This window comes from Megalops cyprinoides, chromosome 6 (assembly GCF_013368585.1).
Source record: "Megalops cyprinoides isolate fMegCyp1 chromosome 6, fMegCyp1.pri, whole genome shotgun sequence".
NCBI lineage: Eukaryota > Metazoa > Chordata > Actinopteri > Elopiformes > Megalopidae > Megalops > Megalops cyprinoides.
This window is the reverse complement of record NC_050588.1, coordinates 11082430-11102267: the sequence shown is the minus strand read 5'-3', so window position 1 is coordinate 11102267 and position 19838 is coordinate 11082430. Positions and strand designations below refer to the sequence as shown.

The 19838-nt window shown below is 44.2% G+C and overlaps 2 protein-coding genes across 5 annotated transcripts in view; one reads left to right on the top strand and one right to left on the bottom strand.

Moving 5' to 3' along the window:
- LOC118779118 (arf-GAP with coiled-coil, ANK repeat and PH domain-containing protein 3-like) overlaps positions 1–17252 on the bottom strand; it is a 96301-nt gene extending 79049 nt beyond the window's left edge. For all 4 annotated transcript variants that reach the window (XM_036531019.1, XM_036531021.1, XM_036531020.1 and 1 more), the window contains exon 1: positions 17069–17252. In XM_036531019.1, coding sequence (XP_036386912.1) covers positions 17069–17115 — 47 coding nt within the window. In that variant the 5' untranslated portion in view covers positions 17116–17252. The remainder of the gene's footprint in view (positions 1–17068) is intronic.
- A 1378-nt stretch (positions 17253–18630) lies between these two features.
- Positions 18631–19838, top strand: part of pusl1 (pseudouridine synthase like 1) — a 28303-nt gene continuing 27095 nt past the window's right edge. The window contains exons 1-2 of the mRNA XM_036532253.1: positions 18631–18766; positions 18957–19014. Of these exons, the coding sequence (XP_036388146.1) occupies positions 18708–18766; positions 18957–19014 (117 nt within the window). The 5' untranslated portion in view covers positions 18631–18707. The remainder of the gene's footprint in view (positions 18767–18956; positions 19015–19838) is intronic.

The window sequence follows — 19838 nt, the reverse complement described above, 5'->3', positions numbered from 1 at the left end:
CAACAGGCCCACCTCTCCCCCATTGGCCCAGAAAACATCGGGCCACAGCTGAGCTCACAAGATGGATACGTGTTGACACCAGCAGGTCACAGGGGGAAATGAGATTAAAACTGCACAGAAATGTTTCAAATGGATGTTACCCCCTGGTGTGCACATTACAGCTAATAGAATTTGGGGGAAAAGTACTTAAACCTGCCCCCCCAGACAGATGCAGTCCCACTGCATTAATCGCAAGGTCAGCATCAGGCAATGTTGACGTGCCACTGAATAAGGTGGGAGGACACTGTTGAGCCAGCCCAAAATGTGGAAAGTAAAATATTTAAAGGTTAAAACAGCACCAATTAACATACTTGATTTAAGCAGATCATGGATTGATTTAGCACATCACACATTCTCTGAGCTGGAAAGAGCATCTGCTTAATGTGATCGAAAGGGTGAAAAGTCTGGATCCTTCTCAGGGCACAGGCGGGTAGACCTACCACACAATCAGAGACTAAGAGTGGGTTCAGCCATCCATTTCCCGCTTATAACAACTCAAAATAACATGCATTCTTTGGCTGAGTTATGTCCATGTCTGCTGATTTTTTTTTTCGAAGGAGTTCGAAGTAATGCCACAGAGCAAGGTCTTCCTCCATAGGAAATGTCATGAAAAATGTGATAGGAAATATCAGGTTTAGCTAGAAGGTTATCACGCAACAAGCATGCCATGGAAAAAACCTTCCTGAGAAATGATAACTACTCCCTGCAACGTCATGCCAGCATTCATTGTAGCAGCTTGTTTAGCTTTATGCACAATCTACCACAAGACATTAGTCAGACTCTGCATAATAGCTGAGAATTATAACTGGAATACTCAAACTCAACATTAAGACGGGATGTTTGGACAGTCCCTCTGTCAGCAGCGCCAGCATGCTGCGACCTCCTTAGTAACCACTTTACAGTGAGATACTGAACAATTGTGACGGTGTGTGGCTGACGCTAATCCTAAAATGGGCAGTTTTACGAGTGCCCTGGTGACACGTCAGCCCAGCGGTGCTTCTGGGAAACGCCGATTATGGAATTTAATTTGGGTTTTCCAGCTTTTGGGGACTGGAGCTTGCTCGTTAAAGCTGAGTCTCGGCTGCAGTTTGAGGGAGATGCTGCTTATGGAATTGGGTTTTTTTTATGTTGGTGTGAACAGCAAGCAAAGTCTCAGTGGTGATAACCTTCTACCGTGTGAAGAGAAACACCATGCTTTACGCACTGCTGCACCGACGTGGTAAGAGGAAGCTGCTGTACGGTCTGAGCTGCCATCATCCCAGAGGACGAGCCTGGGGACGAACGCTGTAGCAGCGCCACGTGCGACCTGATACCGGGAAGATCGAACTCGGGAAGCAAATAAAAACGGTCCGTTTAAAGAGGGAGCCGAGACGCATGACAGAAATCCTATTTCACGTGGCTGGAAAGAGGCGAGACTTCAGTCCTCCTGACGCTCGTCATTCTCACCTGATGACAACTCGGGAGGCCTGCAAGTTCAGACCAGTAAATCTTCCACAACTATTTCTTTTTTTAATCGGCTCTTCACTGCAGCATCTTAAAACCTTGCCCCCATTGCCTACCAAAACATGAAGGAATGATGTCACTGCGAAGGCAAAAGAACAATGGAGCTGCTGATAAAAATGCAGATACGGGGTACAAAAGGAGTAGAGATGAAATACTACATATAGAGTAGCACACATGTTAACGTGTGTTACCTGCATGACACACAAACCCACAATCACTCACTCAAAGGTGCTAAAAGCACAACCTTACAAATACCATCCCATGGCTGGAGGATCCAAAATGTCACGTTACACATCAATATAGAAATGACACAGCGGTGACCCATGAGTGGGAATTATCCAAATGCTGGCCGATGGAAGAACAAAGCCTCTTATGTTCTGCGAAAGCTATATTTAATTGGGATCAAATGCTGGGTCTGGATTATCGGGTTCAAATCTGGATGAATCCAATGTAGATCACGTTAAGGCTTTCTGCACACTAAAACAGAAAAATTATAATCTGAATCACCCGATTGCAGACCCTCGCCCTGAAGCTTCGGCATCTAGGGTAAAACATCATTACTGCGTCCCTTTGGTACAGATGGACAGAAAGAAAGACATTCAGACATTCCAAGGCAAAATACAATATCCTCAAGGGACGGGTAAAAATAACATCTTAAAGAGCGCTAATCCAACATGACCATATGTTGCATTCGAAGGCGGTTATTAAAGTGAAATACTTTTAACATTAAGCTTCATGGTGAGTGGCCATGAATTTGTAATGACAATTTCAAGCATTTCAAAGATACTGCCAGACCACTCACGGGATTTCACTGGATTTCCAGCGATTTCCCAGATGACAGAACCACAATATATTTAAACATTTTTGTTCTGAAGAAGAACTAGGAAACCTCACTGACAGTGCGTCATTCGGGCATACCATGGGAGGCTATTCTCATGAAAGCCAAGCTGCCCTGTCTGGTGAAACAAGTCATCCCCTGAGCCCATCCGCCAGCTGTCAGGCTGATGTGACCACTGCTCTTCCCCACTCCACTCACTGGATGCATGTCCCTGTCCCCAAAGTTAGGCATCACCACATTCAGCCTCTACAGTATGTCCCCAACTGTCACGCCGCACCTCTGATCTTCAGCTGGGGTCTCCTGGTCAGGGCCACACACAGAGGACATGCTCTAGGCCCCAAGCTCATGTCCCAGAGTAATACGTATGTCTGCAACTGAAAGCTCATCTCCTCACCTGAAAATGGGCCTCGCGAAAAAGAGGCCGAGAGGCTCGGGCGCTTAATAACCTTTTCACACAATCCAATCAGCTGCTAAGACAGGCGAGCGGGTTTCTGTTTGCTCTGGCCTTGGTCCCGGGTTCCTCTGTCGTTTCACAGGATGTTCTATAGAACCAGTTTATTAAGCAAAACCCTTCGCTGAGGTCTCTCTCCCGGGTTTGCAAAATGCCTCACCATACAGAAACAAGAACTGCTGCCAGGTTCTGTCCCTCACTGAGCACAAAGCCTGCAGAGCAGTTCAATCACCCTGCTCCATCACTCAAACAGGCTTGAGGACGGGAGGATTCTTGTGCTCATGGTCTCACCGCTGACATACTGCTGAGACCATGTTACATAATCAAGAAACACAGCTAACGAACATGGACTTGACGGCCACTAATTGACTGCGGGTTCGGCTAAGACAGCTCTGAAAACAATAAGATGACTGAATGACAAAATCCTTTCGGTCAGGCAAGAACGAATTCATTCTACAAATATGCCTCTCTCAAATGTCATATTGTCATGACATCCATCCCCATTCAGAATTCTGTCTAATGGCAGGCCAATAGTAATGTAAGTTTCTTGTGATGATTCGCAATATATTCTCTCATAACTCACAGCACATTTTTGACATGTGACATTGTGCCTGAATGCCTCAGTTTGCAGAAAAACAACCCAACATGCTGAACCAGTCATTTGGGTTGGGCTGGAATTTTCCTTGGTTGAAAGGGAATTTGCTGGCTTTGTCGTCTGACGTATGACCAGGGCTAGGCTCTGCTCAATAAGAAAGTTACTGAAAACGCACCATGGGTTGTTTTACAAGAAAATAAAACCCAGGGAGCGAGTACGGTTGGACCAGGCATCTATAAATATGCCTTGCAAGGACCACTGATGTTTCCAACTGAAGGCCATCCCTGTAGTTCATTTTTTCAAATACAATAGAACATATTACAATATGGACTTGTATTCTAAGAAACCCAACTTATATGTGAAGTTGCAATTAAATATGCATGTTAAACAATAAAGGTGAAAGACCATTTTTGTCAGTGGGTACCAAAAAGGAAAAAAGCAAGCTGTAATCTTGGCCTGGATTATAGAATATACAAATGTGACATAAATAGCAGGAGAGTATTGCAGGGAACAGAGGCATATGTCTGACCCGGATGTTTAGCAGAGTAATTACTGGAGTCTGAAGGCACAGCAGGCCCCTCAGAAACATCACAAGGCTTCCGCAATCTCATATTCCTTTTGGCAGTGCGTTTATTCTGAGATACCTTGCTGTTGAATTTTTCAAGTGGTGCAGTCTTCAAGCCGAAGGGATGTTCAGAAAACCTTGATTGCTACGAAGGCCCGGGCCTTAAAGACCTTGTTAACAATTATCAACAAAAACACCACACCGCCTCTCATGACTGGGAACAAAATGGAGGCCTTCCATGTTTGGGGGTTGAGTTTCCAAAATAATCCCGTCACATTTTTATAATGGTTAAAACAGGCTTGTGCTGTAATGTAGTCATGGGTGGGGCTGATGCAATGGAAGCCAATCTCTGACGAGACTGTAGCACGGTCACTCCATCGCTTTGATCTCCTGCACCAGCACGTGGAATGGCCCTCTTGTTTGAATTTGACATTCATTATCCTGGACTCAAACACTAGTCTGACTGCAGTCTTAGCTCACGATCAATTATCCAATTGACAGACCATGAATGATAGCAGAAAATGAACAGCAAACACGATTGGGCTAAAAAGATTTCAGAGAACTTGCATCAGCCCCATCACTGTTGCCTTTAAGCGATAGCAATTGGATGGATAGTTCAAAACAGAAAAAAATATACAACAATAAAAAAGAGGAGCAGCCACCGAGAGCATCAAATCAGTGGTTCATGCCTTCCTAATTTGCTGACAGACTTGCCCACAAACACTAACATTTTGCATAGATCGCTCACTTACGAAGATACCCACAATGCTTCTGGTTTGCTTAAAGTCACTTCCTGCTGTTGCCTGTAACACTGTGAATACTGAAGGAACCACCCTGTGATGACACCTTCAGCCCAGCACACAGCACACAGCACACAGCACCCACCAACTCAGGCCCCCCGCCTGACCACATCAGCTGACACTCCAGGCCCATCCCCACAGTCACTCTCTCCAATCATTTGCAGCGACACGGCATTAGGACGTTCACGGGTGGGCCACATGAGTGCCGGCCCACCGCCAACGCTGAGTGCCCAATCACAGGGCAGCATTCCGGACCCCCTACTCTGCAGCACCCCCAGTCTGGAGGAGAAAGCACCCCAAGAGGGAGGACGGAGGAGCCAGCGACACAGATTCAGAGTGGAAGGAGGTCAGCAAGAAACAGAGCAGAAGCCATAATCAGCAACTGCCTGCGAAGCATGCAACAACAAAATGCAAGGAAATCCTACAGTATGGAAAAAAACAGAAACAGAAAATAGTATTCTCACCAGAGGCATCCTTCATCTTTGACATCAGCCTTCAGTGTGACAGCACACAGGGATCTGAAATCTCAGTTTCAAAGCAGAAGTGATGCGTAATGCACTCTAGGCAAAATGTGGCTGCTGTGCTTTTGCGGAGTTTTTTTTTTGTCCTTCAGCGTGGTTCACATCCATGCAACAGAACGTAAACCACGAACTGAGATCACGGGAGAGTCATCGCTCTCGCCACAGGTTTGGCAACTGATGAGAGTTCTCTCGGTCAGGTGCCTCTGCAAGGCAAATGCTGACTGTGGCCTCCTTTGCATGAACTCGGAGGGAAAGCTCTGCTCCAAACACCTCTTCATCAACCCCCCCTATAAATATGAACGAAATGCCTCGTGGTCATTCCTCTGCCTCCAGCTTTTCACCGCGTGGTGGCCAGCATGAAGCCTGTGGTGTAGAATGTGTGCAGTAATGTGATTGACTAAGCTTCAAGTGCCTCATGAGGAGTCCGAAATCCCCAAAGTTTCCTTCATGGTCTGCATGATTTCTTTTTCTTCAATTAAGTGAGAAATGCCAGTTTTTCTAAGCCCCTGAGCATAATTTCGATGGGCTCATAGCGGAAGGCTTGAGACTTGTACATGCTGCCATGAATTCCTGCCGTGCCACACATTTGTGTATAGGTAAAGAGAGAAGCCTTTCTTTAAATAGCAATAGAAGCAGCTTATTCAAAACAATTCCTTCTGAGATTAAATTTTATGGCAAAACCTCTTACGGCGTGGCCATACATCATTTTTTACAGTAAGACATGCGCCCTTTGAGATGGTAAGGTCATGAATAAATGATCTCTGGAGGAAAAGTCAAACCTATTCACTTCTGCAGCCTTCAGAATGTGATAAAAATAACACGCATTATCCTTGGTGAGATGAACAAGACTGCATCTGACCTCATGGCTTAACAAAGACCTGAATATTCCAGTGAGCATTTCAAAGGACAATCAACTGTACATATTCAGGACTGACAATAAGAGATGGCTTCACTGGATGTAATTACTATTTCCATGTAACATATGTCCTCTTTATGCTATGCCGTAGGTATGCCCACGCTGGAATACAATTCGTGTGTTGAATTTAAACAAATCCCTCATTTACACTATGCAATTGAAAAGTACCCTCAGATAATCCCTTAGACCTTCTCCAGAGATAAGCTTTACCTCTAACTGTTATGTTTTATTGGAGATGATGCAATCGTCATGTGATATCATTCATTAATGTTTCAATATCAAAGCTGGTGCTTGTAGGCTGCAAATTAAACATTCACCTATCTTATCCAATGCCAAAAATGATTTGTGATGTTTTGCTTAATCTGTTGTTATGGCTTCTTTTTGTGTATTTCTTTTGCCTGATGTACCACAGTAACACCCAGTCAGTGACAATAGCGTCCTTATTTTACATTTTACCTGTACAAATAACCCAAACAAGACGAGTGACAGAGATCACTCAACACAAAGTGAGTGTGATGATTCACAATAACCGCCTTCTGATGTACACCTTGCCACTCAGGCAGTGAGAATGCACAACCAGTGCGCCCCGCCAACCGCCACGAGAGATTACCGCACACGCTGACAACATCTCATACCTGCGGAGGGATGGGCAATCATTTCATGGCCATGAGGGAGACACAAAGTGCTTTTAAACGTATGTAAAATATTGAGCTCTTTTCAAAACTTACAGTGTGTTAAGTATCAAGCTCTCCAAGGGAATGTTGTTACCGCTGACAAGCGCTTCACCCTACATGCAAAACACATTACTGGAACACTATGCCGACTCACAAAGGTCACATATCAGATGACCGTGGATCAAATGTATATTTAGGCTCTTATCCATTAAAAGCATATATTTTGTGTGAAAAGAAAAAGAAAAAAAAAAAAGAAGAAAAAGCACATCCCTTAAATGGTTCTCTGTTCCTTCCTCAGAGCTCATCATGAGTCAATGACAGGTCCTGCGGCATAAAGACAGCCTTACAGCAATCACAGCTGCCCCCGGGAAGCTGCATCCACCAAACTAGCCCCAAGCCAATGAGCGACAATGAAAGGACCCTGTATCACTGCAGAATACGAGGCTGCCCCGAACAATGCCTGCATTCTGCTGACAAACCAAGGAAGACTCTGGATCCCGGACAGGCTTGTGCCAGAGGTCGCATTAACAAAGTGGGCCTGTAAAAGAGACAGACAGATCGGCCCCTGCACCCACACCCCCCTCCCGACAAGTTGACAGACACCCCATTCATCGCTCCCCCCCTGGATCAATACAGACAGAAATTCTGGGTCACATGGACCATTGGTTAATGCCCGGGCATGTCTCCTTGTTATCTCCTTTGCAAGATAGCGCGTCCCTCATGAGCAAACCTTTTGACACGGGCTATTCAAAATATTTTCTCATCTAGATTTTGACAGTGTGTGTTATTGGTGTAACTCCTAAATCAGCAAATGTTCACATTTTTGGACAGCCATATGGGATGCGCTAAGGATGAAATTAGGCTGGCAACGAAACAACACAGTCCCTCTGAGAGCAATTTGATGTGCGCTGCAAGATAGTGCAACTCAGAGCCTGGGTCATAAAACCCTTGTGTGACACATTTTTGTGGGTTTAACGGTTGTCTGTTTATCACAGCCGATGCTATTAAATGGCAAAATTCATTGATGTACCGGGTGCAAGACTGCGCCACAATTTCAACATACAAATATGTGGAACTGGTTTACCCTTTATCACAGAAAAGCTTTATGTAACATTTGCATCAATATTAGTAATACTAGTCAATATTAGTCACGTCTGTGTCTGTCTCTTGGTTAATCGATGCAGAATCTGTCAAAAAGTTGACATAAGAGCTTGTTGTGAAACGCAGGCCCACTGATAAACGGAAGCTGCAGTCTTGCTGTAAGATTTTGCCCTAATCCTGAAGGATCAGATGGAACACAGAGCTCTCCCCAGTCTGTGTTCTTGTACGGATGTTGTAGGCAATGTAATCAACGGCTCTGTTCTGCTTTGTGTCAAGACCGGGTATTCAGCAAAACACTTCCGAGATGATGGGATCGTGGATAGCTCAACTGCAGTGAAACTATCTGACACAACGGACTTCAGTGACCTCTATCTCCATATGATAGGACATCAAAGGATTTGGAGAGAGAGCCTGGGGTGTATGGCACGTGCTTTGTGAGGGTGAGAGCCTGTGTAGACCTACGTAAAACCAATGAAGTAAAACCCAGGAAAGGTGACTGCTTGGACGTACCAAGCCTATATAAATCTCCCATTCAGGAGAAATCAACTCTTAAATCAATTTAAGCTTGGAAAAGGCAAACACTGATTCACTTTTTCATTAAATAAAAAAGAAAAAAAATATACAAATACATATTAAGCTAAATTACAATCAAATATTCATATTAAAATGTAAGGAAAACAGCCTTTCAAATAATCATTTTACAGAAAATGGTTGTGAGTGCTCTAAGGAATGCTCTAGCCGTATTTTCAATCAGGGCTGTTTCTGGGTCCTGGCAGATCTACAGAATAGTCCCCAGTTTGGACGCACATGATGTAATGATCAGCTCCACTTACATTAACAGTATTCCTTTCGGTAAGAATTATGTGGAGCCATATCTCCATTACTCAGGGTGCTTTGCAGGTAGTTGTCAAGCCCTTTATTAGTTTGGACATAAAAAGATTTTAGTCTTGGTGCTCACAGTGAACAGGGTGATTCACTCTGTACACAGACACTTTCTAAGGCTGCAAATTCAAATTTCCGCCAGACTGCATAGTGCTTTACCATTTCACATAATAATTTCAGTTATGAAAGGGTGGACACCAGTTAAACAGTAACTTCCTTAAGGATGTGTCATATTTGCTTGCAGTTTGGAATGGACCGGCAAAGGTTTCCCAGAAGTTATAAATATTTTCCTTCTAGACGAGACAAGCAGGGTTTTTGTAAGATTAGACTGTTGATCGAACAAGTTCAAGGCTTTGGATATGTTCCTCTTGATCCCCCCACCCCCTGCCGGAGAGTATAATTTCTTAATTTGGCTATATCAGGCGCGCTTTTCATCCCCAAGGTTATTTTGGTTGGTCTTCACTGGACGGTTTCTACATTGACACTGGCTGGGCCTAAATCCAGGGTAACAGAATTATCCCTTATGAAAATATCCACAGGGAAAGCCCTTTTGAGTAGAATAAATCCTGCAAGATTACGAAGAATTCCGCTGGAATCGTCAACAACACTTCGAACCTCGAAATGCAGCCGGCCCCTGGTAATTTTCTGGGTTGCCGTTCCATAATCTCCCTGCAATAAAGGCAGTTTCAGAACCGCGCTCGCGTCTACTGTTTTTCACGGCTCCTCCGTTCCCTGGATGCTCAACCCGTGAGCTCAAATCCGTTTCTGTTTGTTATCAATCTGCTTAGTGCATCGTAATCCGCACAACGGCGTCAAAGACGCTACGGATGAAACGATCGCAACGACAAACCAATATGCATCCAGCTTCGGCTGACGGAGGGGTGGATTTAGGATGCGATTTAAAGTTTATAGCGGGATCCTTCACTAATCTCTACCAGCAGTGACTCTCATCACCCTTGAAGGAACGGGGCACGTCTCTGAGAGCCTTGGAGCCGTTTGGAACACCTACCTTCTCTGAGTGGGCCTGACTGACGTCCATTGCCTCTTGCTCTCCTGCCATCTGCTGCCGTGTGTTGCCAGTATGACTCAGTGAGAGTGGGAGCGCTCCACATTCACTTCCAAGCGCTCATAGGATATAACCACCTCACCAAAGATGATCTTACATAAACTAATAATAACACCATAAACAATTATGCATTCATTTTTCTGGTGACTGTGCCGGAAAAAAAGGTGTCTGGGGAGGGGGGCATATCCTGTTGACGCAGTTTTTTTTTTTTGTTTGCTGTCTTTTATTTGCTTAACCAAGAAGAGAAAACTGGTTGTGAACCAGTTCTTATTTGCAGTGTGGACATTGACCGTTCATGTCATAGGGACAGGCTGAGCAGAAGATAATCATAATCAATCATAATCAATTACCGGATTATCAGTTTGGCTTCTGCCCTGATTCAACCTTAACGCAACATGGTTTGGCCTTAACACAGAGTAACAAATTTATGCAAGTGTGTATTAACACTCACACAGCACTGAGTATGGTGATCATTAAAATAAATGGAAAGTTAAAGAAAATGTGACACTTTAAAATTGGTTCCTTAAAGGTAAGTGCTTAGAGGTTAGATTGAATCTGGGCCTAAATTAACTTTACAACTTGGACAAGGCACACTGTGTGGTCTGTTGATGGGTTGAAACTGGAGATTTGTGTGCTTTCACAAATGCATTCAGTGATGTGGAACCCATATATTCAAACAATCATGTATAAGAACACTTTTAGACAGAATATAGGCACTGCTCCACACATGTTTTGTGAGCCTTTGTCCTTAAATGTGTCTCAGAGGAAGAAAACGAAAAAAAAAGGAGATGTAGCCTAACATTGTGGTCCGCTCTGATCCCACACAGCCAAAACATAAATACATACATTCCTGCGTGACAATTAAGGAAGATCATTCTTTGACTGCAGATGTTGAGTCTTGGGGTCACGAACCCACATTCTGTCCGCTTTCCCGGTGTGGGAAGCAGGGGGAAAAAAGCACTGGGTTTCTGTTTCTGTGGAAACCAAACACGAAGTACACAGCCGTGGCTTATTGTGAGGGTTGTGCAACGCACTCCGTGAGGTGCTTCCCAGCATGCAGAGACTAGCTCCTCTTCCACGGACAAGGAGAGCTTGTTATGACAAGCCTCCCAGCCTCAGCTGTTATAAGTGACTTCCTATTCAGTGAAACCCTTCAGGTTTCTCTCAAAGCAGAATGCACCATCAGGCATTTCATGAGTCAGCCGTGCTCTCTTTGTTTTGCCGAACTTACACTGATGGGTTTTGGCGACTTGCCTGGCTGATCAACAGCTCTGGAGGACCGGAGAGCCACCTGCAGGGTGGTTCATTGGTCGTTCCTCATAGTGGCCTTTACTGGCCGCATCTTCAACGCGACGTCGACGTACATAGTGGAACATACCTTGCTGTTCGGTTCTTTGAACGTTGGGCAAAGCCTCCATAGGCATACCAGTTACACTTAAATTGAACTTGCCCCACAATCAAAACACTTGATGTGAACAAAATGCCTGGCACTTAAACAAAGAGAAACTGGCAGGGATTGCCCGAATCGACTTACAACTCCTTAATCCGCCAGCGGCGCACGGTAGGGACTTAAGTGGTGAAACTAGAGTGGAGTACAAGAAGACAAAGAAGGAGGGCGTTTGTGGGATTAAGAGAGGAACAGGGCCGCCAGCCAGCCGCGGTGCCGGAGACGGAATTGGCATTATTTACAGGTAGGGGTGGAAGATGCGGGCGAAAAAAGGGCGGATGTGGCATCAAATCGCGAGAGATCAAGAGCTAAGACACTTGACCTTGCTCCCATAGTTGTGCCTCCTGGAACAGTCCCGTCTGCTTGTCAAGTTCAGACCTGTCTGTTTGAAGAGATGAGTAACCACCCTGCTGTTGCCCCACAGGCTAATTCTGCACTTGTGGGAAGGATCGGGGCCTCTTTGGGTCCCACTCTCAGATGGTTATGCAACTGCACTCGTGCCGACGCCTGAGATTCAGCTCCGCGAAGCGCTACCTGGATCCACCCACACAATCTGCATGATTTTTCTTCCCTGTTATATTTTGTGCTTTTTCATAATGTGATTTCCTGTCTCTCGTCTCACACAAAAATGACATAAACTCTCCAGGTTCCCCATAGCGTGTTGTATGTTGGGCGTGACAGCAGCTGGTATGGACCAACGCGATTCACAGCAATTGAATGACAGTTAAAATCAAAAGAAAATGCTGCACGGTGCTTCCGGAGGGCAAACAGAGATGCGCAGAGCGCTCATAAATCGCTCCCGACTTCAACTCTTTCCCGTGACCCCTTCGTGGTACTCGTTTGACCCGCCTTGCAGGTTGGGGAATGCCTCTCTACAGATGCAATCTGTAAGACAAGTGTCAAAATTCACTCAAAGGCACTCAGTTGTAGCCCCCCTCCAACTCAAGAAAAAGAACAGCCTTTCGGTTCTGCAAGGCATAAGAAAGCAGACTGAGGACAAACTCAAACTGATCCTGGTACAGGCCAGTGGATGGCGGGTTAAAGAGAGAGCGCGCGGTCCGCGCTGCTCCAAGTCCGTCTCCCTCACGCATAAACATGGAAGGCTGTTCCTGTAAATACCCCTTCGCTCAGCGCTTCCTGCGATCTGACTCACAGACCCAGATGGCAGTCATTAAGGTACCGCTGCCAAGTCTGGGAAGTCTTCGATTTGGAGGGGAGATTCGTTTCTGCCGTTTCCGTGCTGGGCCCCGTGCAATGCGCTGTCCGCACACACACACTCACGGGGAGCACGAATGCAGACAGAGAGACAGACAGACAGGCAGACAGGCAGCACAAACTCCTCGAGCGCAGACTGGATTCGACCCGTCTCTGCAGCCTCTGGTGAAGGATTGGAAGCCGGTGCTGGGAAAGGGAAGTGGGTCTGTGGAATGCATCCCTTTATTTATTTAACCTTCGGAGCTGTGCAAGTGGCAGCCAGACTGCGGGCCCTTGCGTAGAACAGTGAGGAGCCTTCACTTCATGTGCGTTTAATGTGGTTTGAAAGAACCTCGTTTGTGAAAGTCTCTTCCACCCAAATGTTTATTGAAGAGCGGGTGCATTTTTGTGTCATTACTATGACAGGGGAGTAACCGCACAGAGACGCCGAGCCCCTCTGAAGAAGCGGCACCGCTGCTGACTTTCTGCCACGCAACTCAGAGACAAACTGTCAGCTTCGCTTAAAGCCGTGGGAGTGCTCCATTACGTTTGAAATGTCCGGTCAAATCCTTTGCAGTCGGCATATTCTTTGAAGTTTTTCACAGGATTAAAACTGCTTTGTCATGCACTGCCCAACAAATGTGCCTGCCTTTACGTGTTCAGTGTGAAATTTTTTTAAAAAATACATGAACTGGGCCAGCAAACTAAATGCAATGTAAAAGCAGTTCATATCAAGGTATGAACACACTTCTTAAGGTGATTCTCACAACAAAACACAAGCTCTGTGTTCCGATCTACAGATTAGGTCTACAGATTTCCGCAGCATATCAGCATTTTTCTCTGGCTTAGGAAAAATTTCATGGACATTATCAGGGTGTCAGGTGACCTTTGACCCTTTCAAAACCTTAGACTCTTAACCTTTCTACCCCTACTCTCTCGAGAACCCAAACTTCCCAGAGGGATTTTAATTAAAATATCTGTGGCTCAGAAGAATGTTCATACTGACGATCCTAATTTAATGCTAAGGTTTATGGATTTGCACTGGTTTAATCAAGTCCCTCCTCTAAAAATTCAAAGGCACTTTCATGTCTCTCAATTTTCTCAAAAAACGAGTTCATAATTCCTCTGTTGCTATACATCCACCCTGCCTAACATATGCCCTGGACCATGGTCTAAGAGCAGTGTGAAGATTTCATTTCCACCCGAGGGCCTTGAAGATGGTCAGCAGTGACCAGAAGAGGAGACACTCCTTATTATTTCTTGCAGGGTGCTGTGGTGCTGCTGGCATGTGGTCCTGATTGCCCGCACCTCTTTCCTGCAGCAGATCCAGAGCCCTGGCCGTCTGCCTGGAAAATGAAGCTGCGGAGGCCCCCCTCGAAGCACATTCCGCTGCCACACTTTCACGTAAGCATCGCAGCACCAAATACCCAGCGAGGGGGCCTGGTGCTCATTAGCCACGCTGAGGCAACCCCTGAAACCAAACTGAGACAGATCCCCTCGAGGGAATGCCCACTGCTGCCTCCACATGGGTGATGAGGGGGTGTTTTTCTAGGCCGTCTGTGGACAGCTTGGTCCTCTACTTTCACCAGAAGAGTTTGGTCCTCTACCTTCACCAGAAGAGCATGACCCTCTACTTTCACCAGACAAGGCTCTCCCCATGTGTATGAAGGCCACGGACTCAGTAGTATGTACGATGGCACTGTAATCCACCCCTAACACATCCTATCTTAGCTTTTGGGCCAACCTTCAGAGGATGAACCCTCCTGGGCTTTCCCCCCACAGTGGTGCTCCCCAGCAGGGCTGAGGGACCAGATCGAGAGGATGTGCAGTCAACTGTGACTTATTAGAAGAGGGATTTCCACTCTTCCCGGGATGACGGGGTTGTGCCTGTAGCTCAGGCAAGCCCTGCCAGCGGTTCTAAACCCCTCACACACCGGGGGATATGTCATGCTCCGTACAGAAACATTTCCTAAATTTGCACATTGATTGAATTCCCCCCTTCAATCTCTCCCCACAGCCTTGACGGGGCAGCCAGCCCCTGCCACAGAGACAAGATTATTTGCATCCTCCTGCCACCTGGAGCCTCAAATGAATTATGGAGCTGCTGCAGCATGACTGAGAATCACAGCCTCTGAGGTGTGGGTGCAGTTTTAGGAGGGCGTGAGGGAAAATCGCCTGCTGACATGCAAATGATCTGCTTGCACGCTGTCCTTTAACCTCATGCGTGCGCTCTGAACGCACATCGGATGATCTCATACAGAACTCAGGTTGTGATTTACCCTAAAGGAGCAATGAGAATAAGGGGAATGATTAAAACCTAGGGATATTTACAAATATCCAGGTATTCAGCAAAACATCAGCTTTATTTCCTTTCTTCTGGTGAGCCCACAAAGCAACAACTTTTTTGTCATTCTCTCAATAGAGAACTTGTCTGTTCACAAAGACAACTCGATGTGAACTGTGTATTGAGGGAATGAGGTTTGAGGTAGTGACCTCAGCTTTTGCCCTGAATGACCTTAACATTCAAAATGGTTTACCAGTTTATCATTATCAATGGTTTACCATTACCTACACCCCCGTCAAACAGGGTGCAATAGGGTGGTTTTGCTGGCTTCGATGAAGCTCCATGGCCAGAAGGAATGTGGTCATCCATCTTCCATCGCATTCTTAAATGTGTTTAAGTTAGGCCTACATTTTTATGTACCTAAACATCTCCCTGGGCTGATGTCTTTCAGGGTCCCTTTGCAGACAGCCCAGAAGTTAATGTCAACATCAAGGTCAACCACATTGCTTCATAAAGGCAACGCACTGACTAAAAGAAAATTAAAGACTGCTCAGAGGAGCAAGCAATGTGATATATACCATCCCATGATGGCAAAGTTTTTCCAAAGCACTGACTGGGAGATTGCAGGGCGGAGTTCTAGCCAGGTTAGCGCTAGACCTGGGTCTGGGTTTCCCGTTCAGTTTCTGGATGGGATGCTTCTGTCGTGCCCCCAGCACAGTGCTTTTAGCAGCTTTTCTTCAGAAATGCTTTAGCTGTACAAGTGGGTCATGTGAAATATATATCAGATATCAAGAGATCATGTGCAAAATGCAGCTGTGTACCATTAGGGTGTCAGCTACACAAACAAGTGATGTTACAGCTGGACTTGTAAGGATTTGTACACATCATCTTCAAATGTCCATGGTGCAAACAATCACAATTGCCAGTGACTGACAAAAACATTCTCCTCTCACTTTACAAGAAATTCAGATATAGGTCAACCCATCTGAACAAATGCATCCATAAATCTAGAAGACCTCTCTGCTGCAGAGCTAAAAGCCCAGTATTTATTTGCTGGTTGATTAAAATAACGAGCCCGCTTCTGCAAATCCAAATGCTATCAGATATACAAGCATCCTGACGTTTCTCAGTGAAAATATGCGTAGGCTCTACATTTAATTTCCCCACGTGTCCCCATCGCACTAATGACATTTACTGGAGGGGAAAGTGAATTATCTTAACTGCATTTAATCCATGCATGCGTTTCTGGTTCCTATCCCTCGACCTCACTGCAACACTACTCCAAAGATCCTACACAGCACGCTGAAGGGAGTCAGATGAGAGGACTAAACCAAAAGACTCTAACAGTTAGGTCTCTATCGTCTCATTCGAAATCAATTTCCCTCCTAGTCACATGAGAACTGCGAACGCTACCCTATTTTTTCCTAACGCTGAAGTGAAATAAACCATTCGCACATTTTTTCCCATTAGCAATTAACTATGTGGCATATGTAATTGAATACAGACGCGAAAACAACATACAAATAAATACCTATCTACCTGACATTATTGACGGGCCACTTAAACGGACCATAAAAATAGTGCATGCCAGCTGATCAATTAGCCTAGTTGAGTCAATGTCTTCAGAGACCTTGGGGAGTAATTAACAAAACGCATCCTTGTCTCTTCATCCATAGCCATTTTCTGTTTTTCGCTCCGTGATACTTCTGCCCGCTGGTTTCATAAAAGGCGCCGTTCATTCATTCGAGTATCTTGCCTCAGAAAAATATTTCTGTCTCTTACCACACACAATGTATATTCGCCTTGCCAGAGACAGAATGCAAAACTAGACCATATATATTTCGTCTGGTTTTGTAAATGTCATTGCTACCGAGAATTCGGCAATTACTAAAACATTCAGAATGTCAGTTAGCTATCTTCATTGGTTTGCCCATGAAGAAGAAAATGAACATCGGCCAACATAAAACTCTAATAAAGCCCGTCTTCGGCTACATGTGTGAAATGTGACACTTTGTGTTTGCAACAGATATAACTACATAACAACTGACAGATGTGTCTTAAAGGCGCAATATACAGTATTTTGCATTTATAAAGCTAGGTTTCAAATGAATCTCTGAAAATGTCAAGGAATTCAACAAGCGAACCCGGGGACCAGTCTCGCGGACCTCTATGCGTGAACATGCTCCTCTTACCTGAATCGGGGTGAATCCTTAATACATTCTTCAAAATCCACCGTCATTTTTGGTTTTATTCCCTCTTCACTCTTAAAGTTTATAGTTCATTGCCTGGGACGGCGGTGTGAAAGATGGTACAAACGTGTATTCCCTTGCCTCGTCGGAGTTCCTTAGTCCAGTGCAGCGATGTCACTCTCTACTGCACAGAAATCAGTTCCAATGCATTTCGACCTACTACATTAGCGGGTGCTGGAGTAGAGTAAGGGACCATCGTCAAAGATTAATTTAAAAGCGAGGCGCTCTGTGAGTTTTGCAAGTACTGACACGTTAAGTGTGTTAGAAGCTTTCAGTGTCAACATTAAAATTTTATACAGCAACAAAACCATTACTGACATAATTTGCAAGTTCAAGCAAAACTTATAAACAAATATTTCAGCGTTTAGATATTGAATGGGTTAAAGTAAATGTGTTTTTGTTGTGTACTATCTATCTATCTATCTATCTATCTATCTATCTATCTATCTATCTATCTATATACCCACAAACACGCGAGAGCATAGGCCCTACATAATTTCTACGATGTTGAACCTATGTTTTAAAGGAAAACAGAGAGTCAACAACAGACATATCGAATTTGATTTCACATGTACATAATTGCATTCCATTACCTGTTTGTTCGTATGTCACCTGATTGCTACAGTCTGCTAAACTCTTACATAAAAAACACAAATAAATAATGCAGTACCTTTATGTGAAATAAAATATTCATGATGTATAATGACAGCATGAAAATCGTGCTGAATCATGTAAGCGGTATATTCTTAATGTCTCTGGGGATGTGTGGATAATCCAAAAACCATGACAAGTCGAATAGTTGAAAATAAAGACTCTGGTACACTTTATTTCAAGAACAAGATTATAGTTTCATTTTTCTCCTCAAGCTTGCTTTTGGCCAGGGGCACGATTCACGACATGTAAACAACAAAACCATCCACTGTTAAGAAATACAATATAGTAGTACGTTTGTGCATTGAATGATTTATTAGGAAGAAAGACTATTTCTTTGAGATTATCCCTAACTCGTAAAAGGGAGGACAACACGCTTCTCTGTCAATCTTCGTGACATCATCAAGCGCACAACTGTCTGACTGATATAGGACCGTGGAAACGGTCTATGTTTTAGTATCGCGCGTGTTTTATAGCTGCCAGAAAACGAATGTAAAACTAATTTGCTAATTTATACACAGCCTGCTTTCAGAAATACTAGATACATCTTACTTGATGGCGTTTGTTTGAAAAAGCATTCGCATCTTCCGTGTGCTTTACGACTCGAGATTAAACATGCTGCGACTTCTATACAGGCATACTGTTAACGCCTATTTTCCTTCCTGCACGTTGTCGCTTTCAAGTCGGTAGCTTCGTTCAACCTTCCTTTACTGATCACTTATCGTTTGTTATTAAAGTAAGGATATGGACTAAAAACACCCACATTTGTCACTCAGTATACGAGTTTAAATCTAGGGCAGCACTTTGTAGCTAAATACGCTGTGATAGCTGTTGCTAATTTGCCTTATGTTCGTTCAAGTCTGTAGGTTTTATGTGCTAAACGCATCGGAACCATGCAGTTGCGCATGTAGAAACTAGGAAAACTCAGAAAATGAATGGCTGCAAAGCCCGATATCTGATATTTTTCCAGTACCTCGGTACGAAATATAGGTATGTCTGAAAGCTGTTTTTCGTATTTAGCTTGTGCCCATCCTTTGAAATAGCACCAAAATCTTAACTCGCACGAACTCAGGTATATCTTTCTGCTAGACCAGTTATGTTGCAGAAAGATCTACCTGAGTGGCCAGTGTATTTACGGCTAAACATACCCGCTAAAGGTTCCGATTTACTTTTCCCGTAGTGGCGTAGTAAAGGCGCCTCCAGACCAGCCGGTGAAGGGGATTCAAAATTATTTGGAGGTGAGTGTGAGATGTTGTTAGCAAAAAAAAAAAAAAAAAACATTGGAAGCGTCACAAAAGAGTGATATTTTGAAATATTTGGCTGTTGCTTATATCGAGGCATGCCATACATAAGAATTCTTATATGTTCAGAGCGTGTGGGTAGCAGTGTGGCATAGTGGCAAGGAGGTGGGCTTGGAGCTGAAAGGTTGCTGGTTCTGTTCCCCACTGGGACACTGTTGTTGTACCCTTGGGCAAGGTACTTAACCCACAGTTACCTCAGTAAACATCAAGATGTATAAATGGATAAAATTGTAATCTATGTAAGACATTCTGGATAGACCGTCTCTTAAATGACAATAATGTAATTTAATGTTCAGAGTTCTAGTTCACAACTAACTATGAATATTAATGCAGCGGGGCTAAATGTAAAATAATGATGGTGATGAACTCATGGTTATAAATAATCCAGAATATATTCACCATAGCTTCATGTAGGACAGTGAATTGTTTTAGGGTTGACTCCATATTTTTGTGATACTCTGAATGTGAGACAACCAGTTGTAACTTAATAAGGAACTAGACTGAGCCAAGGCTGGAAGCAAAAGGTTGCAAGTTAAATTGTGGTCTGTTCCCCAAACCTCATACTTGCTAATTTGTTAAAAAAAAAGAAATGACTGAACCTTGCATGAGCATGTGTAAAGTATATCCTGGTTCACCTTGAATACAAATTGTTAAAAAAAAAAAAACTATCATGTGAAAATGATTCAGTGTAGTAGTGGAATACATAATCTGTACATATTGAATAAAAAAGGTAGAAGAGATGGGAGATGTCACAATTTGTT